This window comes from Lagopus muta, chromosome 8 (assembly GCF_023343835.1).
Source record: "Lagopus muta isolate bLagMut1 chromosome 8, bLagMut1 primary, whole genome shotgun sequence".
In the NCBI taxonomy this organism is placed as follows: Eukaryota; Metazoa; Chordata; class Aves; order Galliformes; family Phasianidae; genus Lagopus; species Lagopus muta.
In genome coordinates, this window is record NC_064440.1 from 20,685,538 (window position 1) to 20,709,558 (window position 24,021).

Genomic DNA, 24,021 nt, shown 5'->3' on the forward strand with positions numbered 1-24,021 from the left:
AGATTCAAGTATTTCCCAGTGAGCGTGGATTGTGGTCGGTGAAAAGCACGAGCCTGCAGAACGCCTCTCCCCGCGCTGGCAGTCTCACCCTCCCATAACCGGCCCGGCCGCAGCAGCCTCGCGAGCTACCACTCTCCGTACAATACCTATGCGAGTTTCCCATTTATTCGAACTCAAACGGAAATAATAATTATTATTACTTAAAAAAAAAAAAAAAAAAAAAAAAAGGGAGAGTGAGAGAGAGAGAGGACGAAGAAACCCCAGGAACGCATTCCCTCCTGCCCCTCCCCGAGCCCCGCGCCCTCCGTCGGGCGGCAATAGAAAAATAGAAGGAACTTCTGCCCGGGGGGCCCCGCGCTGAGCCCCGGGTGGTTATCTGGTGAGCGGCGCCTCCTCTCGCTGCTCCGGCGAGGAGACCGCGGCCTTGCCCAGCACGGCGGCCGAGTAGGGCAGGAAGCCGCTCTCGGAGCGCTGCGCGCCCGCGGTGCACGGGAAGTCGGCGGCGGATCCCCGCGAGCCCAGCGCCGAGGCCGCCGCCGCCGCCGCCGCGGTCTGGCTGCTGTGGCAGCTGAGGCACGAGCACGGAGCCGAGCCCCCCGGAGGACCCGAGCCCGCCGCCGCCGCCGCCGCCGCTGCCGCTGCCGCCGCCGCCGAGGCAGCCGCGCCGCTGTTGAGGCCGGCGGCGGCAGGCGCCTGGTAGAGGCCGGGATGGCGGAAGCTGCAGAGCAGCTCGGGGCGGGAGTAGGGGTGCGAGAGGGCGCGGAAGGTGTCCAGCGGGCGGATGGAGGTGGCGAAGGGCGCGGCGGCGGCCCCCGAGGCGGCGGCGGCGGCGGCAGCGGCGGTGACCCCGACGTGCGGGTAGTAGTGCAGCGGGACGTGCGAGTGGAAGGGGTAGGGCAGGCTGCCCGTGGCCGCCGCGTGGGTCATCATGTAGGTGTAGAAGCTGGGGTCGGCCGGGTGGGGCCAGGACATGGCCAGGCGCTGCCGCTTGTCCTTCATGCGCCGGTTCTGGAACCACACCTGCGCGGGGACACAAGCACAGAGCGGCCTCAGCTCCGTTCCGCGCCCCGCAGCCCGGCACCAGCGGGCGGCCGTGCCCCGGGGGGGAAGGGGGGAGGACTCGCGGCCCGGTGGGTCTCTGCGGCCCACAGCTAACGTTTCCCCTCCGATACCCACCCCGCCTCCCGGCCCTGCGGTTCATCCCTCTCCCCGCGAGCTGAACGGCCGCGTTTTCTCTTCCCTCTCCTCCCTGGGAAATCGGCTAGCGACGAGATCCTACGTGATCGAACAGCCGAAGGGGCAAACGCAACCTTCCCGGTGCAGGGACAGCCAAGGGCCGCTCCGCCGCGGAGCCCCGGGGGGTGGAGGGTGGGGGGGGCTCCGTACCTTGATGGTGGTCTCGGGCAGGTTGAGGGCGGCTGCCAGCTCGCAGCGGCGCGGCCGCGACACGTAGTTCTCGCGGTAGAACTCCTTCTCCAGGCGGGCGATCTGCTCGCGGGTGAAGGCGGTGCGGTACCGCCGCACCTGGTCTGCCCCCGCCGCCGAACCGCCCAGTGCGCTGCCGCCGTGCAGGCCCAGCCCGGGGGCGGCGGGAGTGCTGGGAGCCGGGCTGCTCTCCGCGAAGCCTGCGGGGCGAGCAGCGGGCTGAGAGCGGCCGGAGGGGCTGCCCCCGAACCGGCCGCCCTGCCCCGCCGCGAGCTGTCAGCGTTACAAATCGCGGCTGTTAATGGGATCGATACGGTTGAGGTTGGGTTGGGGTGGGTTTGGTTTTTTTTCCTTTCATTCTTTCTTCCTTTTTTTTTTTTTTTTTTTTTTTTTTCCTTTCTTTCTTTCTTTGAGCAAATCGGGCTGCGCGGTGGCTGCTACCACCGCGCCTCGGGAAAGGCTCGGACCCGTTAGGGGCGAAGCAAAACCGAGCAGCCCTAAGGGCGATTTCTCTCGCTCGTTCCGTCGAGGCTGCCTTGCTTTCTTTGGCACATTCGACGAAAAAGGCATGCACCGTGCCCCTAGGAGATCCGCGCTCACCTGGCTCCCCCTCCCCAATTACTGCGATAATAACAACCACCGTCCGTCACCGCGCCCCGCAAAGCGGAGACAGACGGGGCTGCCTCTGAGTCTCTGCTGTAAACAGAGGAACGGTGAACAATGCCCAATTACTCTTAAATGGCCACGGAATGGCAAGCTGCGTGTACACAGAGAAGGGCAAACGCAGACAAATAAGGACCATTTCCTCACACTTCTCTCTGTCTCACTAATTTAATATATGTATGTGTAGCTACATACACATCCACACACATATATATACAGCTCGAGAGACGCGCCGAGCTCCAGGAGGTCGGGGAAAAAATAAGAAGGGTTTCCCTAGCTCCGGGTGAGTGAGTGGGTGGGTGACGGTGCCCACATCCATCCCTGCCGCATCCCCCCACGGTGGTGGCTTTGGGCACGCACACACGCGGCCGAGCCGCGTCCCGGCTATGGGAACAGCGCGGCGAGCCCCATAATATTTTACAGCCCCGGCGCTGCCTCCGCGGAAGAGAGAGCGCCGTGGGCAGAGGGCTGCAACTTCGGCGGTGGCGGCGGCATCGCCGGGCTCTGGAAACGCGGGCGGCGAAGCGCGGGGCTCGCTGGAGGCGAGAGCGGCGAGTTACCTTTGGTGCTGTTCTCCTTGAGCTGGGAAGAAGGCAGGCTGGCCGGGGAGCGCAGAGCCGAGCAGCCCACCTCCACGTCGCTGTTCATCTCTGCCTCTTGAGCCACTTCGGGATAAAGGCTGATTTTCTTCCTGCTTTCCGACGGCGGGATTTCGGACGAGACGGTGCTTTCGCCGCTCGGATGCTGCAGGTTGAACAAAGTGTCTATTTCGAATTTGCCTTTGGCGGAGATGTCCCCTATCGCGCCGTGCAGGGAGGAGGAAGTTAGTCTCGGGCTGAGGCGACCACTGTGCTGCGAATTTTCGAGGGCCTCCAGCACCGCATTTCCAGCTGAGTCTGACAAATTCGAGAGCCTTTTGCCAGCCGTAGGGCTGTGCAGCCCTCTCTCCATCAGGATCATCTCTTTTCTTATTCTTTCCATCATCTCAGCTTTATAAAAAATGTCAAAGTTGCAGGGCTGGTCCTGTACTAATGATGAGCTGCGGCAGGGGCTAATTCACATTCACCCCGGAGAGTGTCTCTAAATATTATTATCTCTTTTTGAGGGAGGCGTAAAAACTGTGGGATGCCAAAGCGAGGGAATGACTGGTCAAAATGACCCATACATCCTTTCTAGCCCGAAATGTCATTCATCAAAAAGTAGCGCTCGTCATTAAGGTACGAATGACGCTGTTCGAATAATCATTTATTGTAACAGGTTTATAAGCAAATAAATACAAGCTCCTGTCAGTGGATAATGAAGGCGGCTTCTGAGCAGACAAATATATCCAGGTGGAAAGAAAGAGAGGCGAGAAGTGAGGAGCAAAGCTCTTGTCCTCAGCTTGATCAGATCCTGCTTGAATCGCTCTGGGGTTTGGCCTCTGGGGTGAAATTGACAGTCTGATTAATAAAATGAGCTGTGCAACATTTCCCCCTTCATTTAGGTGCATCATTATGCTCTGATTTTTGTTTTGTTGCCTTTTAGGTCCTAATGATGCAGCTTCTTTCTCATTTGTCCTCGGACAGAACCACACGCTAAATGTTAGATAATGCTTTTCTTTATTATTAGCTCGGAGGCGGATTAGATCGGAGCCGCCGGCAGAAGAGCAGCGGGGAGAGCATCTCTGCCGCTGATACCTCGTTACTTTTCCCTCCCATTTTCCGACCGCATTCGTACTTTTATCCCGGGATTTCGGCGGCACCCCCTCGCACCCCTCGCACCCCTCACACCCCGAGCCCTGCGCTGGGACCTGACGTGCCCGCTGCTGCCGACACACCGCGCTTCGGGCGCACCTCCAGCAGCCGCCCGCAAATTCAAATAGCAATTAGCGGCCCTGATTTCTAATAGATCTCTTCGTTGCGTCCTTACATGCAGTATTCTTTCTGCTTCCCGTAACCCTGTTTACCGACTAAGCTGCCCTGTGGGACAACGCTCGCTTCGATAGAGGGCAAAAGAGCTCGAAGGGTACGAAACGCAGCCGTGCGGTTAGCGGGTTCCTCTATCCAGCCCTTCTTCCCTCCCAACCTCCCATTTAAGAGCATTATTATGACAAATAACAGAATGACCGATGTGCGGCCGTTGTCCCCGACAGGGACTGACCCCCCCCCTCCCCTCCCCCTGAATTACCTGTGGCTCCGTAAGCTCATCGCTCCGTTCCGTGCCGCTGCGGGGCTACGGGCTGCCACGCTCCGCACCCGCGGCGTTCGGGAAGTGGCCCTTCAGAGCTAACTTTGCCCGTAATAATGACGCTGATGGCGACCATTTAAGCGAAGATAGATCCTTTGTCGTTAGCATCTCCGGAGCGCTCCCCGATAGCTGCCCGGCCTTTATCCTCGCCGTGATTTCCACCCCCCCGCATCATCCCGTGGTCAGAGCCCAAGAACCCGAGGGTTTGGTGGCCCAACGCGGATCGGATTTTTGCAAGCAGCGCTCTCCCGCTAATGTCGGTCACACACATCTCCTAAGTTCTGGTGCTCTTGCGCATGATTCATAGCTCGAAAATGGGATACTTGTCAGATTTTTTTTTTTTTTTAATAACGTGTGAAAGTCTCCCTAAACATTCCGTGAAATATTTAGGAAACATTCTAGGCGTTGTTTGAAAAATCCACCCTTCCATTAATGATCGTTTCATGTCAACCCTTTGATATGTGAATTTCTCCTGCACTGTGGTGTCCTGCGTTTTACAGCCCCAAAACCAGACTAAAGTCAATAGCGACTTTTCCTCGCCCGCGGGTCGTTGCGGCGGGCACAGGGCCGGGCGGACACCGGGGCGCTGCGGCGGGACGGGGCTGCGCGCAGCGAGGGGAGAGAGAGGGACGGATGTACTGGCGGTACCGCGAGCCGGAACCCCGCAGCCGCCCGCACTGCCCGGCGGAGGGGGAGCGGGAGGTGGAGAGGAAGCGTGCGGCGGGTTTATTGCTGTCGTTTGGCGCCCTCGTCTGTTTTCTTAAACGCGGTGACGGAGCTAGCGTCTGCCCTGGCCTTCGGGGACGCCGCCGCGGGGCTGCCGAGCCCCGACGGACGCGGGCTGCGCCCCGAACGCGGCACCACGCGGGGACGGACTGCAGTGCGGCCGGCGGGAGGAAACGGGCGGGAGCGGCCGTGCGGGGAATGCTGGTCGGCGTCCGTTTCATTTGGGACCTGTTAAATAATTCCGGTTCCTCGTTTACGTGCAGTGCACTTTAAATTATATCTACGTTCATATGCAGGGGACACAACGCGTCCTAATAATCTCTCGCTAAGAATCTGAGCGACGAAACCCTGCTCCTGTGCAGTCAGTGACTTACATCGGCAACCCATCAACAAACCGCCCATCTGAGATAGACACTCCCAGCACACCAGGCGCATTTACCGCACTGATGTTTCCCTTTCTCTATTCCTCCCCCCCCCCCCCCCCCCAAAAAAAAAAAAAAGCACAACCTAAGGAGCCTCCTGCTTCACACAGATATTAACGGGCAAACGAGGAGGAAGTTGCAGAGAGCGGCAAAACAGACGAAGTTTACTCAGTTGTTCCTATGAGTTTAAAAAGCTGCTCGGGCCCGGGGCCAAACTTTTTATTTTTACCTTGAAAGTTATTACCCCAGGCATCAAAGAATATTTTCAGTACACTTTTATTAAATCTTAGCCTGGGAGAAAACATAAGGTCACTCCACTTAATTAGAACGCGGCTCGCAGCGAGACAGCCGCTCCCAGGGCCAGAAGGAGAGCGGGGGCGCCGACTCCCCCTTCTGCCGCAGGGCTCCGCGGCCACGCGACATCACCGCGCAGCGCAGAGCCGGGCCGCTCGGGGCTCTCGGAGCGCGGAGCCCCGCGCAGTGCCCGCGGCGGGCAGCGACGGGCGCGGCGTGCGCCATCTGGCGGCTCTGCGCTGCTTTGCGCGCGCGCTGCGCGGGGCGGAGGCTGCGCGCTGCCCTGGGCCGCTGCAGCCCGCATCGGTGTGCCCGGCGCTGCTCCCGCCGCACGCCGGTCCGCAGGGATGGTCGGGGCGCTGCGAGGTGGTTGGTCCGTGCTTCGAAGCAGAAAGAGCTGCGGAGTGTCCCCGGGTCACACGGGGCCTTCGGCACGTCGCGCCCCGAGGCACAAGGGCTGCGGTCCGGAGGCGCCCGTTTTGCCGTGTTAATGGTCGTGCAATTGTTTGTGAGGCTGGCTCTGCGAACAGACGGACTTCCCTTTACCCGATAAAGCGGGGCTCCGTCCGAAAAGCCGCTGGACAGGAGTTTATGTTCAGCCCGGAGAGCTATTCCGGGCCGGGACACCGCGGTTCCCGCTGCGCTTCGGGGCACGCAAGGGTCGGAGAGGCTGCGCTCACCCGACAGACCGAGGGCAGAGCCCGAGAGAGTTCCGAAGGAACTTCTTCACCCTCAGAACTGATTATTTTTTAACGTTGAAATAAAGAAAGAGATGAGAGTGCAGTAAAAAAATGAAATGAGTGTAACAAAAGAGATGAGTGTGCATAAAGAGATGAGAATACATGAAGAGATGAGGGCAACCAAGGAGATTAGGGTACTTAACTAGAAGAAGGTACATAAATAGATGGGAGTAAATACAGAGATGAGATGTTACGGCACAGGTTTGGAGATTAAAAGCCAGTTTGACAGTTTTCTCCGCGTTGCTGTTAAATCTTTTCATTCCGGTAAGTGCCTTGTTTTGAAGGACTGGGGAAACTAAAAGGCCGTCTGTTCGTCTTAGCTATGAAAAGTGCACAACGAGGCTGTGGGGAAAGTTTTGGAGTGAAACAAATAGGTTGTTTACTCTTCGCTTGTTTTCTCCCTTTTTCCGGACTACGTAATGTATACAATATACAGAAAAGAGGGTATTTCTGCGGCAAACGTTTACCAGAGAAGCAACCTCGAAAGTCCCGGCTACCAACGGAGACCGAGCAGACCCCTAGCTCCGTTAGATCATAGCAAAGGCATTTGAGGAAATGAGATAATTTCGGGAGGTGGGGAGGGGGGGGGAGGGAAGAAAGAAAGTGGGGAGATAGGAACATCGGGAAAGTGGGACTCAGGTACTTTGCCCTCGGCTTCAAAAGGCTAGCGGAGAACCGAAGGTCCGAAAGCCCTTTTGAAGCCGCGGGCAGGCGGGCGGGCGGGGGGATGAAAGCGGTGGGGGCGAGGCCGGCCCGGAGGCGGGAGCGCTGCGTCGGGGGGGCCCCGTCGGTGCGAGCCGGGGGGCTGCGAGGCGGCGGGAAGGTCACATGCTCCGGCGGCAGCCTATGAGCAGCCCCCCGGGCTGAGGCAAACTAATCTGGGGCCGGCCGCCCCCACCCCCGCTTCCCCCCCCCTCGACCCGGACTTGCTTTTTATAAACGTACCGCCAGGATCCAACCTGTTGGAGGCAAATAACAATTTTGCGCCATGCCCGGCCGGGGACCGCGCCGCCGCCCGCGATGTGCAAGGCCATGAGCAAAGAAGCGAGCTGGGAGATGGAAGGACTGCGCGGCGACAACAGCGGCGGCGGCGGCGGCGGCGGCGGCACCCCCGGGCAGTGCCGTAACTTTCTCTCCTCGCCCGTTTTCGGCGCGGCGCACACGGGCCGCGCGGCCGCCGCCGCCGCCGCCGCCGCCTCGGGGTTCGCCTACGCCGGCGGAGGGGAACGCTCGGGGGCGGCGGCGCGGCCCGACCCCCCGGCCAAGGACTGCCCGGGCTCCGGCGCGCCGCCCGCCGCCCCCGCGCTCGGCTACGGGTATCACTTTGGCAACGGATATTATAGCTGCAGGATGTCCCACGGGGTTGGGATCCAGCAGAACGCCCTGAAGTCTCCCCCCCATGCCTCCATTGGCGGCTTTCCCGTGGAAAAGTACATGGACGTCTCCAGTCTGACCAGCACGAGTGTCCCCGCCAATGAAGTCTCCACCAGGGCGAAGGAAGTGTCCTTCTACCAGGGCTATACAAACCCCTACCAGCACGTTCCTGGGTACATAGACATGGTCTCAACGTTTGGCTCTGGGGAACCGAGACACGAAACGTACATATCCATGGAGGGCTATCAGTCCTGGACTCTGGCTAATGGCTGGAACGGCCAGGTGTACTGTGCCAAAGATCAGACACAGAGCTCGCACTTCTGGAAATCGTCCTTTCCAGGTACGCGAGGGCGAGAACCGCTCCGAGCCGAGCCGCGCCCCCCGCGCCCTCCGCCGGCCGCCCCCCAGCCCTCCCCCGGAGCGGCCCGAGGCTCGGGGGGATCTCTCTTCCCCGGCCGCCCAGGAAGCCGCACCCCGCGGGGCACCCTGGCTGCGGTGCCTCGGGCTCCTTCTGATTCTCCCGTCGCGCCTCGGTCTGTATTTCCGTTTGCGGGACGGTGGCGCGGAGGCTCCTCCGCTCCCCGGCAGCCCGCTGACCCGGCCCCAGAGCACTTAAGAGGCCGCGAGCAGCGGGGTACGCCGGCGCTAACCACATGCAAACAAAGCGGGCAGCGTGCAGCAAAGGGCCGTCTGTACGCTCTGCCAGCCCCGCCGCGCTGCTCGCAGTGATGACAGTCCGTCAGGCGCGGGGCTGCCCAACGTGCGGCTAATGGGGCAGTGTAAATAATAATAAACTGTAAACAAGCCGCCGTTATTTATTTGCCCGTGAAAAGCAGCGCCCGACAAGTATCAGCTACCCTTTAAACGCCTGTCATAAAATTCTAATTTTTCACGTCGTGTCTTTTCCGTAGGGGACGTTGCACTAAACCAGCCCGAGATGTGTGTCTACCGGCGCGGGAGGAAGAAGAGAGTGCCCTACACCAAGCTCCAGCTTAAGGAACTCGAGAACGAATACGCCATTAACAAGTTCATTAACAAGGACAAGAGGCGAAGGATATCCGCGGCCACGAACCTGTCCGAGCGCCAGGTCACCATTTGGTTTCAGAACAGGAGGGTGAAAGATAAGAAAATAGTTTCCAAACTGAAAGACAACGTTTCTTGATCGATTACTCGCGGACAGTGATGGATATATAAAATCCGTTTATGACCAGCTACGGACTTTTGGAAAGACTTGAAAATATATTTAATTTTTTTTTTTTCTTCTCCTTCCAGCGGTGGCGAAGTTTTGTGAATTGTTTTTTATTTCCGTGAAAGTCGGCGTTTTTCTCTCGATCGAAGGGGAGCGCCGACAAACCTTGACTTTATCGTTCTGTTTCTTCCTTTTTTAAAAAATAATATTAATATTAATTATATTTTCTATCCTTCCCTCTAGGCCAGTATAAACGAATTTAAATGTGTCGAACGGTTCCACTTATAACTTTCTTAAACGCTTAACTCTTTGGGGAGGGGACCTGTGATTTTTATCTCCAAACATCAGCCGGTGCCCAAAAGTGTCAGATTTGATTTGTTGTATCGTCGGAAAACTCGAGTAAGCGGCATTCCCGCAGTCACCGCTAGCAAAACCCACATCCCCGAAGTCCTCACGGGGCTCCGCGGATTTCGGAAGCAGCGGCTCCGGAAGGGAATTATTTGCAGTGGGATCGCTATTTTTATTTTTTATTATTTGATTATACTGGCGGGCGATCTGCTACCAGCTTTTCCTGGGGTACGGAGCGCGGCCCCAGTTCCTTTCGTTCGATCCGAAGGAGCCGCGATGCTCCCCGCAGCAGCGCCCTGGTGTCCCTTCCGGCCGCCCCGTCCCGTCCCGTCCCGAGTTGCGCACGGACCTCCGTGCGGACCCTGCGCTGCGCTTAAAGCACTTCCCGCTCGGAGAAGTGAAGTTCACCGCTAACTTTCAGTTTGCAAAACTAAACGGGTGTTAATGACAGAAGCAATAAATGATTCATTTCAAAAGATGCCATAATTTATGTAGGCCGAAAGGCCGGGACTCGGTTGGGGTTTTGTAATTTTAAACCTAGCGTGCATGTTATGCTATACACAGGGCGGTCAGCTTCTGGGAAAGAGAAGCGATGTCCTCCCTGTTCATGTGCCTCGTGTAATTATTAAATGGTGTGTGTTTCGATCTAGTATTATTTATTATAATATCCTATTGCTCTAAACGCTTTGATTTGCCGTGTACGTGGTAATACATACAGTCAGACTATTTCTCCATAAACCATTTTTATTTCCCTTTTCGTCTCCAAGTCTGCTTTCACGTTGTGCTGGAAGTACGGTCTGAGCTTCCCAGCCGTTAACGATGTTGCCAAACTGTTTCTGAACCACCTTTAATAAAACGATTTCTTTTCGACATATCCGAAAAGAAGAGGAAATCGGCCTTCTTCCCGCAGCGGGGCGTTTCGTGGGCCGCAGCCCCGCACGGGACATGCTCGGGTTCTTCCGCGAGGAGAGACAGAACAGTGGGGGACGTGGAGGGAAAGCCGTACCCGAGAGGCCCTTTTCCGCTGAGGAAGGTTTTTGCGAGGAAAAAATGCTGCCGGGGAGAGCGGCCTCTCTCCGGTGCCCAGGCTGGTGGCTCTGCCTACCCTGGGCCGGCCCCAGTGCCTTTGTTCGCCTTACCAAGGCTCTCCGGCTCCGTTGGAGCCCCGCTGCCCCCCACCACCGTCACGGACGGGGCCCCTATGGGCTCCGCGCCCGGCGGCAACCACCGGGGAGCCATCTCCCGCCTCCTCCGCCCTCTTCCTTCCCCTTTCTCTTCCGCTTGCACACTCGCGGACATTGAGAGGGCATTTTTTCTTTCCCCCTGTACCGGACCCCCCAAAACAACAATTCGGAACACTTAAGGATTTGTAGCTAGCGGTGTTTTCTGTTCGGTTCTGGGGAAAAAAAAAATAAAAATAAAAAAAAGAAGTTGAGGGGTTGGTGGCATATCGTGCCTGGTGGAGCCCTCTCTGATGCTGCAGCCTTGTTTTCTTTGCATGAAAAAAAAAAATTCTCCACATTCTTCTTTTTCGGGCTCCTGACGTCTCCCCCGCAGAATCCCACCGGCCTCAGTGATGCTGCGGGAGCTCCGCACCGCTCGGGCCCGCAGGGCTGCGTCTTCCTGCGGCCTCAGCGTCGGGCTCCGCGAGACCGGGATTTCGAAGGCCGAGGCTGAAGCTTCCTTCGCGGGGCAGGAGAAAGCCCGGACGGGCCGGCAAATCTGGACCAGCTGCAAATGAGCCGCCCTCTCCTTTTCTAACAGCGTGCGTTGGAAAGGAGCATTAAGAAAACAGCCGCCGGGATGCGGGCCACTGCTGCTTACGGGGCGGAGCCGAACGCCGGCCTCTCGCCGCCGGTACCGGAGCCAGTGAGGGCCCGGTGTGCTCCTGGCCCGACATCACCGGGAGCCCGGTGCCTGACTCCGGGCCACGCTCGACCCGGCTCCGCTGTCCACCGCACCCTGCCCGCGGTCGGAGGAGCTCCGAGCAAAGCCCTACGGCCCGCCGGACACACGGACATCCTTGCGGAGGATAATGCGGACCTCGGCGGACCGGGTTGCGGATGCGCGGTTGAGCGGCGCTGCGCTGCAGGGCCGGCCCGGGCCCGGCATGGCTGAGGCAATCCTGCCATCTCCTGGACAAGGGCCGGCATAGGCGGCTTCCAGCTCTTGCCGGGCGCTGCTGAGCCGAAGCTGCGCGCTCATATGCGGAGCTGCCCGCGTCCTTCCGCTGCGGAAACGCGCGGGAGGGATTGCAGGGTGGTCAGCGAGGAGGGCGAGGCCGATCCGGTTGCCTGTTAAAAAATAAAAATAAAAAATAAAAAAAGAAAAAGAAAAAAAAGAGAGCGGAAAGGAGTGTGTGAAAGCAGAGCCCCGGGCCGCACGGTGACATTTCCTGTGCAGACACCGGCGGCGGACACCGCGGGAGCGGCTGTGGCTGCCAACGACGAGCCCGGGGCGGCCGTGCGCTGCGCGGAGCCGTGCCCGCATCGGGCTGTGCGCAGTGCTTTCCCTGCCGACCTCAGCACAAAGCTCGCTGCCCTCCCGCTCCTCGGGATTTTTCTTTCCATATTTCTCGCAGCATTAATTAGCGGTTACAGATGAGCATTAATTGGAAGCTCTGTTTTCTCTAACCTCGTAAAAGTTAGTTTGAAGTGTCACCTTTCCGGTAACGGGGAACTCACAGCCGTTCCTCGTGTTTATTGCGAGGAAAAAAAAAAAAGAAAGAAAAAAAAAAGGTCTTTAAGCACAGTGCGCTCCTTCTGTCTTCCCAGAGCCGACGATTGGAGTCAGCTCTTTCGCAAAAGGCGATCATGAAAAGAAGCGGTCACCTCGGCTCGTGGGGAGAAAAAAGGCAGAAAACAAATAAGTTAATAAGAGGGAGATGCAATTGGCAGACATAACTCAAACAATAAAAATTAAGGGCAGCGGTCAGTAATATCCTCCAGCGACGCTTGTGTGGTCCGTGCGCTCAGGGGAGAGCAATCGTTTCAACATTTCTTCCAGGGCAATGAAATTACTGCAGAATTCACCCCAATTTCCCATTAGACAGAAAGATGAATTTGATTAGGAAAACGTCAAGTGGGGCAGCGTCTCTGATCTCGGCGTGGAAATAAAACCGAGTTTAAAACTATGATTAAGAACACAATAACACGGAAAATTAACCCTACCTGTTAACTGGGCTCGAGTTTTAATATCGAAGCCGCGAAGGTGACGACGTTCGGGAACTGGGGTTCGGCCCGAAGCCGGGGTCCACTCGGACCCGGGGATCCATTCGGGAAGGGCCGAGGTCAAGGGCCGAGGCTCCCGCAGCGGCCGCACAGCGCGGAGCCGCCTCGTAGCTCTCAGGGCTCCGGCCGCTGCCTGCCGGGCAGCTCCAGCCCTTGGCCTTGCAGTCTGCTGTTTTATGGGGATATCGCGTCTCTGGGTGAGACGCGGGGGCTCGGCTTGTCTCCGCAGGAAGCAGACTGTCTGCCACCCCGCGCGGTCTGGAAAGGACTCGAGCTGCCTCCCGCGAGGATGCGGTCGGATGGGTTTGGTTCGTACCCCTGAGCGGGGAGTAAAGTGGGAGAGACAGAGGGACAGCCGTGCTCTGGTGTGAGCTTTCAAAAAATGTCATATATACGATATAAAGATAATGATACATCCATACGCATACATATATCTGTCTCACAATTTCTCTCTCTATATATCCATATCACCGTAAGGAATAATTATCTTCTTAGCGGACGAAACCTGCTCGGCTGCAGCTCGGGAGGTGGCAGCGGGCTCCGAGCCCGGCGCTGGTGCGGCCCTGCCCGCCTCAGCCAGCCCGTGCCCTGCTGCGAGGTATCGGGGCGTTCTCCTCCGTGCAGTCTTTGGAGGCTACTGGTTTGTTTTGAATCTCAGCGCTCTGCTCAAGGAATTCCTTCTTGCTCCCATTGTTATTCTCGCTTAAGAGTTCAATGAACAGGGGCCAGATTTAGAAGAGTCGTTTGAAAACGTGCCTAGCGTTGGAGCTAGGATGAAAAGTGGAAGGGGTAAGAAGAGCAGGGTGCAAAGCTGGGTGCAAAGCTGGGAAAGCCTCCGAGACCACCGGTCATTAGTGCATCAGAAAGACAATCTCGCCAATAACCGATCAATTAATATTTTAATTGCAAGCGTATGCCGATGCATATCATGTTGCTCGCAATTAAAACAAATGCGTGTATAAAACGGGTAAAAGCCACACTCCGAGCACACACGCAGCTGTGCCCCGTCGGCACAGGGTAGAGCCCATCCGTGTGTCCGGACGGCCACGGTTCCTTCCCCCGCGAAGAGCAGCGGGCACAGAGCTGTGGCCCCGTTCCGTACACCCCTACAGCCGGGGCTCCGCGGCCGCTGCCCGCCGGGTGCTCTGCTCAGCGCCGGCAGAGGGTTTGTTTTCTCCGCATCTTTCCGCTAGCGCTGCGGCTCTGCCAGCCAGTCCCAGGCACTTTTATAGAAGTGGAGACCATGTTTTCCCCTCCCCCTTGCGACTCCGGTATTTTCATATTTCAAGTGTTATCATAAGACTTTTTAAAACGGGGGGAAAGGAGGAAAAAAAAAAAAAAAAGGAAGGGGGGGGGGGGACACCGTGGCTCGGTGGCTGGAGGCGGTGCTGAAATTACCGGCTTTGAAGAACCTGTCTGCAAAGTTTCGTCCAATCGTTTTAGGCTTTCCGCTTATTCCCTGTTGTAACTAAATACTGCTGTAAGAACAGCTGAAGTCCTTTGTTGGAAATGTGTGATCGCAGTCTCTACAGATCTGGCTACGTTGGTTCTCTCTTGAACTTGCAATCTCCAGATTCCTTTTATTTTCCCAATTTGCGGGCTAATGGCAGTCAGTTGGCGGCTCTGCCCACCATTTCCTACCCCCGGAGCTCGATCCCGTGGACGTGCCCCAGTCCGTGCGCAGCCCAGCCGCAGGGCCACGCGTTCGGCGGCGCGGCGCAGCCGTACCTCCCCGGCTCCGTTCCAATCAGCATCAGCTCCAACAGCAACAAAGAGTGCCTGGAAGAAAACAATAAATATTACGCCCACGATGCGAGCTCCAAACAAGAGGAAAGATGCAGGCAGAGGCAATCTTTCGCAAATGACCCAACTATTACTCACGCAGCCAACTTAAAGCCCGCAAAGTATGACCACTCGAGCCTGCCGAGAAGCTTGCACGGCTCGGCCGCTCTTTTTGAAGTGAATTCCTGCACTTCCAGCCTAAAGGAGGACATCAAGAATTCGGTCAACTTGAACCTGACAGTTCAGCCCGCAGCAGTCCAGTCATGCCTCAGACCTTCAGTGCAGGATGGTATGCCTTAAATCTCTCGCTTTAGTTCGAGGCGACCTAGCGCTTCGTGCTTTCTAGGAGATGTCTGTAATTGTTTGTTCCCCCCTCCCCCCCCCACCCCCCCTACCCCCGTAACCCGTTCGGAATGGTGATAGCTTAACCCGACTGGGGGGTAGATAAAATCGTGCTGTCAGAAGTGCTTTGCCGACCTAGCGTTGCCCCTTTGCCTCGCGGGTTTGTGCGTATTCTCTATAACCCACAGCCGTGCCCCGCTAAATTATCAACGTGTTTGTTGTAGGTTTGCCTTGGTGCCCCACCCAGGGGAGATCGAGAAAGAAACGGAAACCTTACACGAAACAACAAATTGCCGAATTGGAAAACGAGTTTCTCCTCAATGAGTTTATTAACCGACAGAAGAGGAAAGAACTATCAAACAGACTGAATTTAAGCGATCAGCAAGTTAAAATTTGGTTTCAGAACCGACGAATGAAAAAGAAAAGAGTGGTAATGCGCGAGCAGGCGCTTTCTATGTACTAGCGCGGCGTCCGCCCATTCCTGCATGAACTTGTGTTCGCCCCATAGAGTAGCGTGTGGTCGCGGCTGCAAGGCGGGAGCTGGGTGGTTTTTCCCATTTAAGCCAAATTCTCGAAACACGTAGGATCCGCGGGTACATCGGCAACCGCTGAGCTCTTAGGCAGAACGAAGAAGACGAGCCAGCCCAGCACTGAAACCCGTATTATCAGCTTTTCCCCCTTTCTTTCTCCTTTTATATAGATTTTCTCCTGCTTCTAACCCTCTCTTTCCCTGGAGAATGTTCTGTGCTAAACTAAAATCGATGCCTTTTAACTGTATGTAAACACCATTTTGCAGAAATAATAATAATAAAAGAATAATGCCTAGTAAAGACGTCAGCTCTGTAAATGCCGGCTGGTCCCTTCATGTGTTCCCGCTTCTGAAGGCGAGCATGCGGCGCTCGCATGTTTTGCGGTTTGGAATAACCTGTTGGAGCACGGATCGCAGAAAGCGGTTACCAAATAAACCTTTTTAGTTTTGATTCGTTCTTTTTTTTCCCAGCCCCGCTCGCATCCAGCCGCGGCCCGGCGGTGAGGGCACGTGACACTCGCACAAGGCCCGCGCGTAACCCGCGCACCGACTCCGCGCCCGCCGGCACCGCCGCTCGGCGCCCCGCGCTGCCGCCGCCCACCCCGACGGCTCGGCCCCGACGGCTGCGGTGGGACGGGAAGACGGGGGGTCGCCGCTCCCCGCGGGGCCGGGGCGAAGTCCTGCCCGCCGAGCCCTCCCGCTGCCAGCTCGGCCCCGGAGCGTCGGGACAGGGTGACCGCGACCTCCTCGGCCCGGTCGCATGCGGCTCTCGCCGGTGGCCGCCCCAGGTGGCCGGGCCTGGCCCTGCCCTTCCTCCGCCGCTGACTTTGGCCTTGTCCAAGCGCGGCCCCAAACAAACGGGAGGGGGGGGGGGGAGCGGGCGGTGCCGCTGGGGCCGCGGCTGGGGGCGGCCGGGCCGCGCAGGGCCCCTCTCACCCCGAGGTACTGCGAGAGCAGGAGAGGGGCGAGCAGGGAGGTTTGGTTATTTTCTGAGACTGTCCCCACGGCCGTTTCCGCAGAGGTTTTTATGAGGGAAAGGGGGGACACTTTCTCTGTTGGTTTTGGGTTTTTGTTTTTTGTTTTTTTTTTGTTTGTTTGGTTGGTTTTTGTCCAGTTATAAACCTCAGAGGAGAAACTCGAGCAGAGGGACTGGGAGCGGCGCCCACACCGACCGAGCGTAGCTTTAGGACGAGAATGAAATCGATTTTCCCCGCATCCCGCTGCCCAGTGCTGTGCTGCAGCTCTCTGGCACACGGCCCCGTGCTACCGCAGGGCCGCGAGTGCGGGAATGCTCCGGCTGAGACTGCGGAGCAGAAAAATATCTCACGGAAATACAGCTCCGGATTAAAACGCCGTTTGGCTGCCATTTCCACGCATATCTGTTTCTAATGAAGAGGCGTTTCCACACGCGAAACCTTGGGCTGCCTCTCCCAGTAGTCATAATAATTACGCTGGCGGAGCCTGCGCTATTTTCTAGTGTATAAAGCGAGCTCAAATGGGGTTGTTTGGAGCTTACGCAACAAGGCTACACAATCACAAGGCGCGGCACAAAGAAGCCATGTATTTATCGGGCCCGTTGCCTTCCTGGAGGCAATAAACTCATTATTTCATAAAGGAGACATATCCGAGCTGAGGGCAGCACCGCAGCCATCTTTCGAGAGCTTCCCGCAGCCCCAAAATACCGCCCGGGTGTGTCGGAAGGCAGAAGGAGACGCAGCCCGACCTGGAGGCGCCATTCTCGCCTCCCAGAGGGGTCAGAGCCCACCTCGCTGCGGGCAGAGCTTAGCGGGGCCGGAGGGCAGCCCTGCCCTGATCCTTGGGAACCCTCGGGGCGCGCAGCCCCGACGCACTGCGGGCTGTGCGAGGCTCTTCCCTCGGCAGCGGTCCTCTAATTAAGAAAACTGGAAGCAGCCCCAACGATGCGAGCCGGGAGAAAGGCGAAAAACAGATAAAGAGCTTTTTTTTATTCCTTCTGGAATACTGTTCAGGCCCTTGAGAAACGGAGTCTTCGCGCCGCCCTTCTTTTTTCTAACCCACCTCGGTACAACCGTAGCCTTTACCCCATTTGTGATGTGAAAGCCGAAGAGGACTGGGATGGAAAGATGGGAAGTGCAATGGACTATTCATTAAACGCATCCGATCCACGACGACAGCTGAATGCATACTACCAGTCAGAGCCGCCCTCGGAAGGAGAAATAGGTTATAAAGCAGAGAGCTGGGGTCTGAAACGCGACGTGCTGCAGAACTCCGTGCATTACGTGTGTCTGTGCGTGCCTTGCACGTATCTGAGCATCAGCGGACACACGCAGAGAGCACGCATCTGCGGGACAAAATGGTGCACACAGACGTGCACACACGGCAGGTTCCGGCTGCTCATCCGAAGCTGCGGGCGACGACAGTCGTTGGGGACACGGGGGGAGGCACTCGCACACACGCAGGCACACGCACACACAGACACGCACGCACACACACGTGTGGCAGGGCACGCACCCGCCCAGTGCGCGCACCCTGGGCACATGCGAGCACACGCATGCCCGCTCGCGGGCGCGGCCCCGGGGGTGAGTGCGGGAGCTGCGGCGCACACCCTCGACCCTGGGTTGGGCGGTGCGGGTGCCGCAGCCGCACCCCTGAGCTGTGCCGCCGTCCAGGGTGGCGGTGGGCACCCCTCGGCTGCCCCCGTGCCCACTTCCCCCCGTAGCGGGCGGCGGTGCCTTTATTGACTCCGACATCACCATCTCCGCATTCTGACCACAGCCCCGACGAGATAAAGCCCTTCCGAGGGGGGCTGCGCTTTTGATAAGGCTGCGAACGCAACTCGGCTCGTTGGAAATGGCTCTGGATGCCTTTGTGCTTCCTAAAAGAGCATAAATAATTAAAGTTTGGCAGGGAGGAAAAGCTTTCTTGCAGAACTGTAGTGGCAATAAATGAAATGACTCAGAATCTCTTCTCCAGTCGGTTTTTACGAGAGCTGCCAGACAGTGTCTGTTCACGTTCTCCAGATACTAGGGGCGCCATAACAAAGTTAAGGTCAAGTTAGTGTCTTATCTTGGGTGGCACGGAGCGCCGCATCTCCGCCAGCCGTGCCCGCACCTCCGCACCCGCACGGTCCGCGGGGCGCCTGCACAGCCAAGGAGAGCTTTTGGAAATGCCACTCGGAGCAGAACCCTTGGTGATCCCACGCAACGGTTGCAGATGTTTCAAGACGCCTAACGGTAAAGTATGCGCCCGGCTGTGGAAGCGATGAGCGTTTGTGTTGCGACGCTATGCAATGGGAGAGAGGCAAACAACGGGGGGATGCGGTGCTCGGAGCTGGGCTGAGGACCGACCCCGGGGTGGTGGCTCCGGTGAGTGGGGACCCCCCGGCTCTGCCCTATTGCGGGGCTTCTGCTGCGATACTGGGCTCCCGCTCACGAATCGGATCGGTTTTTAAGGGACTGTTTCCTACAAGGTCTGTTTTCGTATTAACAAATCGTCGCCATGTCTTTGAACTTGAATTAGTTGAAACCGGTTGGCTCCTGCGCCAACATTTAATTGATGCTGGGGCTCGCTGCATCGAAAGCAAGGTGCGGGGTTCTGGCTGAGGCGCAATTTGTTGTCTGAGCGGTGAAGAAAACGACCTTTCTGAGGGTCCCAGAGCCAGCCCCGCTGTGAGCCCGGTCTCAGCCCTGGGGCACGACCCAGAGGGTCCCTGCCCGGCGCTGCAGTGAGGGACGTAGGAGCCATTTTAGCTTCGCAGGCATCGTTTGTGGGAGGTGGTTCGTGTGTCGTGGCAAAATCGAGAAGACTTGAACGTTCCTGACGTTCCTGGTAAAGAGAGGAAATGGTGGCTTTATGTCTTGGTTTCTGGTGATAACCGGTGATAGCGAGAGGCTCTCTGCTGGCAGCCATTTGTGGCGTGTGAGGTGGTCTGAAAGCGAGGAGTCAGGGCAATGTATGAGGGGGAAAAACAGAGAAGGGGGAAAAAAAAAAAAAAAAAAAAAAAAAAAAAAAAAAAAAAGGATGAGTTCCATCTGATCAGCCGGATTCGGGTCCCTCGGTTTCGAAAGGGCCGGGAGCTGTGCTGCAGAAGCCCCTGAAATAGCCCTCGCCCGTTTTGGAGGAACAGGCACGGAGTGGCCGTGGCGGCGGGCGGGGGCAGGTTGCGGCTCCGGATGCGGGGTCTGGTTGCGGGGCAGGGCTGAGAATCCCCACCAGGACCTGTCTGCAGCGCGGGGATGCGGCTGGCAGAGCCCCTTCCCCTCGGAGCCGCGGGCTTTCTCCGCGTGCCTCAGTGTTGCGGGCCGGTCCCTACATCCCTACCTGGGTGGCGGCCGCCTCCGGAGAGCAACTCGGGGCCTGGGGGCTGCACGGAGCGCCCGGAGGTGTCCGGGTGGCGTGGAGAGACCCTGTCGGGCCTGAGAGCTTGGGCGGATTGCAGGTTGGTTTGGAGAGCGGCATATGGCATATGCTGTGGCTATGCTGCGCGATGACGGAAAAAGGCATTCCCATAGAGAGCTGGCAAACGTTGCTGGAATGAGGAGCTGCTCGAGCACCGGGGGCTGTTGCTGGCGCGTAATGTTTATTCTGTTCCCTTTTTATTCCTTGTGAACCGGTTTGTGTTCATCTATTTAAAATAATGTTTCAAGGAGAAAGAGAAAATGGGTAGAAGGGAGCCCTCGTAGGTAGGGCAGGGCAGGGCAGGGCTGCGGGCGCAGTGCGTGCTGCCTGCTCCCAGCCCCACTCTTCCCTTCCAATGAAAGCTAACGTTTGGTGGGAGTTGAAGGCACGAACAGAGGTCACTTTGTGCGCGGCTCCGCTTCCAAGGAAAGCGTGCTCGAGGCTTCTCCCCCTGCCTCGGCCCTTCTCTTGCCAGAAGAGCCCCGAAGTGTCTCCCCTTCCCGAGACCCGCTGCTGAGAGATGTTCTCTTTGCATCTTTCTCCTTGCAGCTCGCCCACGGCGCCCTTGCACAAGCGCTCGGTGCTCGAGCTCGAGCGAGGGAACACGAGGCGCTAGGGGATCGCAATTTCGGGACGGATTTGGGTGCCAGCCTCGGAGTGCCTGAGCCGGGCGGGCAGATCCGCTCGGACCTCAGAGCGCGTGAATGGGACTCGGCCGCGCCGCGTGAACAGCACCCGGTGGCCGCCACCGACAGAGCCGCTCCCGGCTAACGAGCAGCGATCACGTTACACAGGCCCGGTGCCCGGCTCGGAGCCCGCACCGCAGCCCGGAGGTCGCCTTCCCCGACGGAGGCTCCCGGGCGGGCGGCGGCGATGCGGGGGGGGCCGCGCTGCGGGGCCCCGCACCCGGCGGAGGCGGCGGGCGGGCGGCGGGCAGGGCGGCGCGGCCCCAGGTGAACGCCCGCAGCACCTCGGGCACCGCTCGGCCGCCGGAGAAGGAGGGGAAAAGGCGAGTGGGGCCGCCCGCTCATCTCCAAGTGCCGCGAGGGCTCTTTGGAGAGATCTCGGGAGCCGTTCCGAGGGGCCGATATAGATATAAGGACATTTCTACATTGCGTCACGTGACATAATTACCACTAGAATCAATCAAGATGAATTGCACGTCAGCACACGGTGGGGATTTTTTCTTAGTTGATCCTGTCCAAAGCCTCTTGTGCAATAGATGGATCTCGTTCAATGCATTGAAGCCTCCCGGTCGCTCGCAATCGCAAAAAGGAAGACATGACCGAGTTTGACGATTGCAGTCACGGCGCATCCAATATGTATCTGCCAGGGTGCGCTTATTACGTCTCGCCCTCAGACTTCTCGACGAAACCCTCTTTTTTGTCGCAATCGTCTTCCTGTCAAATGACTTTTCCTTATTCTTCTAATTTACCTCATGTCCAACCTGTGCGCGAAGTGGCATTCAGGGAATACGGATTAGAGCGCAGCAAATGGCAGTACAGGGGCAGTTACGCTCCCTATTACTCAGCTGAAGAGGTGATGCACAGAGACTTTCTGCAGCCCGCGAACAGGAGGACGGAAATGTTATTCAAAACGGACCCCGTGTGCGGCCACCACGGAGCGTCCCCCGCCGCCTCCAACTTCTACAGCTCGGTGGGGAGGAACGGCATCCTGCCGCAGGGCTTCGACCAGTTCTACGAGCCGGCCCCCGCTCCCCCGTACCAGCAGCACTCCGAGGGCGAGGGGGACGCGGACAAGGGCGAGCTGAAGCCCCAGCACAGCGCCTGCAGCAAGGCACCTTCCGGCCAGGAGAAGAAAGTGACAACGGCGAGCGGCGCCGCTTCCCCTCCCGGTGAGGCTGTTGCAGAGAAGAGCAACAGTTCAGGTAGGGATCGGCGGTGACGCGGGGGCAAGAGTACAAGGCCGACACTTTGTCAAGCCGCATTTTATGTGCCATTTTATAAGCATCCAAAGGATTTTATATATCCTATAAGATTTCCTTCACCGTTGTAAAGCGTGTTTACGATAGGAAACCAATTTAGGTGGGCTTAAGGTATTCTCGGAAGAGGATATTAATTGTTATTAAATTGTTGATTTGGCGGGGGGCAGACGGCAAGATCTCACAGGTAGGGCTCGGAGCTGCCTCCGCGTCGCAGGCTGAGCTCTTCGTTTGTTTGGGGCGGGGGTGGGGGCGAGAGGGCTTGAAGAAACTTGGAATATTTCCAGCCCATTTAAATATCTCTCTGTAGCGCTCGAAGTGCTCTCTTTTAAGGAGAAGTTGGAAAATATTCTCTCTTTTTTTTTTTTTTTTTTAATTATTTTTCTTTTCCTATGTCAACCAAGAGCAAAAGCCCGGGGACTATTTTCGGAGATGCTGGAGGGCTGCTTCCCCGGGCGGGGGGACACGGGCGAAGTCTGAGCTCTTCCCGGCCGAGCGCGGTCGTATTCTGCATAAATCAGCATTTTCTCTCTTTAATTTCAGCGGTTCCTCAGCGATCGAGGAAAAAGAGGTGTCCCTATACCAAATATCAGATAAGAGAACTGGAACGTGAGTTTTTCTTCAACGTGTACATAAACAAAGAGAAAAGACTGCAGTTGTCCAGAATGCTCAACCTCACTGACCGACAAGTTAAAATCTGGTTCCAGAATCGAAGGATGAAAGAAAAGAAACTGAACAGAGATCGACTCCAATATTTCACTGGAAATCCCTTGTTTTGAGGAGAAAAAAAAGAAAAAGGAAAGAAAAAAAAAAAAAAAAAGGAAAAAAATTAAAAAAAAAAAAATCGAGAGAGAAAGAGAAAAGGAAGAAAGAAGAAGAAAAAAAGAATCCCTCGGTCAGTCTGACCTGCCATCCGAATGCAAAGTGAATGGGTTTACATGACACAGCCGCCCTGCGGAACTCAAAGTTTCATTTCCATGCGCAGCTCCACACGCTGAATGGCCACTGGAGATTTCGGGGCTTGGCGGAGCAGATTCCTGCTAAGGGAACCTAGGGTAAATCCAGCTGTCTATTCTCAAGTGGTTCTCGCCAAAGGTGCTTTTTTTTTTTTTTTTTTTTTCCTCTCCCACAGTACCAGCAATGGACCTGCAGTGTGTCTGGTAGTTTTGCTTACAATTCATTGAGTTCGGGGGGGGCTATGTTGTTGCTTTTGAGTTAGGGTAACACCTTCCTCCCTTTAAGTGAATGCGGTTTATTTAAGAGATGGTAAATGTACGTTCGCTATATATAAAATATATATATATATGTTTCTATTGTCATCCAAAAGCACGGGCCACTGTCTTTTTCATGTGAATAAATGGTTTCTAGTAAAGTTAAGGTTATAACTTCCGTGCACTGTATGGATTTCCATCTCCGAAGGATCCCGGGCTAGAGCCAAGTTCAGTTAGTGACGGGAGGGAGCCAAGGCGGATTACTCTAAATGCGTTTTAAATAAATAATAGCCCAGCTCTCTGGCTCTGCCTTTGTAGATCCTCGTAAGCGAGCTGCTCCCTCCCCAGTGCGAGGCAGAGCAAGCGCGGCTGCCTGCAGCCCGTCCCTGCGGCTGGAGCCGTTACTATAAACAACGAAAAGGGTTTTTAACTGGTCAGGCCCCCGGTAAGCCCCGAACCCCCAACGCCAATGAGTGTTTACTTGCGGCGCAGGCTGAGGCAGAGCGAGGGCTCCGAGCGGCTGAGACAACAGGGAGCTATAAAGTGCCGGCGCTCGTGGGGAGGAAAAACCTGCGGAGCGGAGGGGTGGGTCTCGGAGCCGCGGGGCTGCGCGGGGGCCGGCGGAGGTTCCCCCCGCTTTGTGCTTCGTGACCCGGCTGGGCTGTTTGCAAAACCTTGAACTGTCTAGACAACACCATAAAAGCCGAGGTTCTAAACAGCTTAATTGGGTTATATTATACACCTTCTGGTGGGTGAAAAAGAGATTTCCGCAATGTGCAATAAAGGCGAGGGGTGAGAAAAGAATTTGGCTTTTTTGAATAGGACGGAGCGGCTCTCGCTACGCTCGTGTTCGCGGAAGGCAAAAGTGCGCGAATGAGTCAGGAGCGGCCCTAGAATTAAAAAAAAAATCGAGAGATGGAAGCGGAGGGAGGCGCGGCTAAGAAGGAAAAATTTCAAAAACCCCTTAGCAAGAAAAACATAAGTGTATGCCTTTGAACTTCCAAAATGTCAAGGTCATCACCTTTAACCTTTCTGAATAATTAGGCGCCTTAAGGTTCCTCTGTTATTTTCCACCACCACCACCCACCCTCTCTCCGTCTCCCTCTCTCTCGCTCACCCTCACTCCCCACACACGCACTCACACGGCTATGGCAGCGCCCCGCAACGCTGCGGAAAGCCCTGCCGGCCCTGCGCCCCGACC

The 24,021-nt window shown here is 56.9% G+C and overlaps 4 protein-coding genes across 4 annotated transcripts; 3 read left to right on the plus strand and 1 right to left on the minus strand.

The window, feature by feature from the left end:
* Nucleotides 1–372: 372 nt before the first annotated feature.
* EVX2 (even-skipped homeobox 2) lies at nt 373–3,072 on the minus strand. Its single transcript, XM_048953393.1, has 3 exons — nt 2,649–3,072; nt 1,387–1,625; nt 373–1,020 (listed from the first exon to the last, which is right to left on the minus strand). Exons 1-3 carry the CDS (start codon nt 3,070–3,072, stop codon nt 373–375), a joined length of 1,311 nt encoding a protein of 436 aa, XP_048809350.1.
* Nucleotides 3,073–7,552: 4,480 nt separating this feature from the next.
* HOXD13 (homeobox D13) lies at nt 7,553–9,038 on the plus strand. Its single transcript, XM_048953277.1, has 2 exons — nt 7,553–8,210; nt 8,782–9,038. Exons 1-2 carry the CDS (start codon nt 7,553–7,555, stop codon nt 9,030–9,032), a joined length of 909 nt encoding a protein of 302 aa, XP_048809234.1. The 3' UTR covers nt 9,033–9,038.
* A 5,108-nt stretch (nt 9,039–14,146) lies between these two features.
* HOXD12 (homeobox D12) lies at nt 14,147–15,224 on the plus strand. The gene is made up of 2 exons (XM_048953333.1): nt 14,147–14,708; nt 14,986–15,224. The coding sequence occupies exons 1-2, from the start codon at nt 14,147–14,149 to the stop codon at nt 15,222–15,224; spliced, it is 801 nt and encodes a 266-aa protein (XP_048809290.1).
* Nucleotides 15,225–20,749: 5,525 nt separating this feature from the next.
* HOXD11 (homeobox D11) lies at nt 20,750–22,388 on the plus strand. Its single transcript, XM_048952913.1, has 2 exons — nt 20,750–21,555; nt 22,153–22,388. The coding sequence occupies exons 1-2, from the start codon at nt 20,949–20,951 to the stop codon at nt 22,386–22,388; spliced, it is 843 nt and encodes a 280-aa protein (XP_048808870.1). The 5' UTR covers nt 20,750–20,948.
* Nucleotides 22,389–24,021: the final 1,633 nt, after the last annotated feature.

What these genes read in the sequence shown, in the direction of transcription:
- EVX2 (XM_048953393.1), bottom strand. Translation starts at nt 3,072, where the DNA reads ATGATGGAAAGAATAAGAAAAGAGATGATCCTGATGGAGAGAGGGCTG. An exon ending in CAAGGAGAACAGCACCAAAG is followed by an intron (nt 1,626 to 2,648) that starts GTAACTCGCCGC and finishes CTCGCCCCGCAG; the next exon opens with GCTTCGCGGAGAGCAGCCCG. An exon ending in TGCCCGAGACCACCATCAAG is followed by an intron (nt 1,021 to 1,386) that starts GTACGGAGCCCC and finishes GTCCCCGCGCAG; the next exon opens with GTGTGGTTCCAGAACCGGCG.
- HOXD13 (XM_048953277.1), top strand. Translation starts at nt 7,553, where the DNA reads ATGGAAGGACTGCGCGGCGACAACAGCGGCGGCGGCGGCGGCGGCGGC. An exon ending in CTGGAAATCGTCCTTTCCAG is followed by an intron (nt 8,211 to 8,781) that starts GTACGCGAGGGC and finishes TCTTTTCCGTAG; the next exon opens with GGGACGTTGCACTAAACCAG.
- HOXD12 (XM_048953333.1), top strand. Translation starts at nt 14,147, where the DNA reads ATGTGTGATCGCAGTCTCTACAGATCTGGCTACGTTGGTTCTCTCTTG. An exon ending in CAGACCTTCAGTGCAGGATG is followed by an intron (nt 14,709 to 14,985) that starts GTATGCCTTAAA and finishes TGTTTGTTGTAG; the next exon opens with GTTTGCCTTGGTGCCCCACC.
- HOXD11 (XM_048952913.1), top strand. Translation starts at nt 20,949, where the DNA reads ATGACCGAGTTTGACGATTGCAGTCACGGCGCATCCAATATGTATCTG. An exon ending in AGAGAAGAGCAACAGTTCAG is followed by an intron (nt 21,556 to 22,152) that starts GTAGGGATCGGC and finishes CTTTAATTTCAG; the next exon opens with CGGTTCCTCAGCGATCGAGG.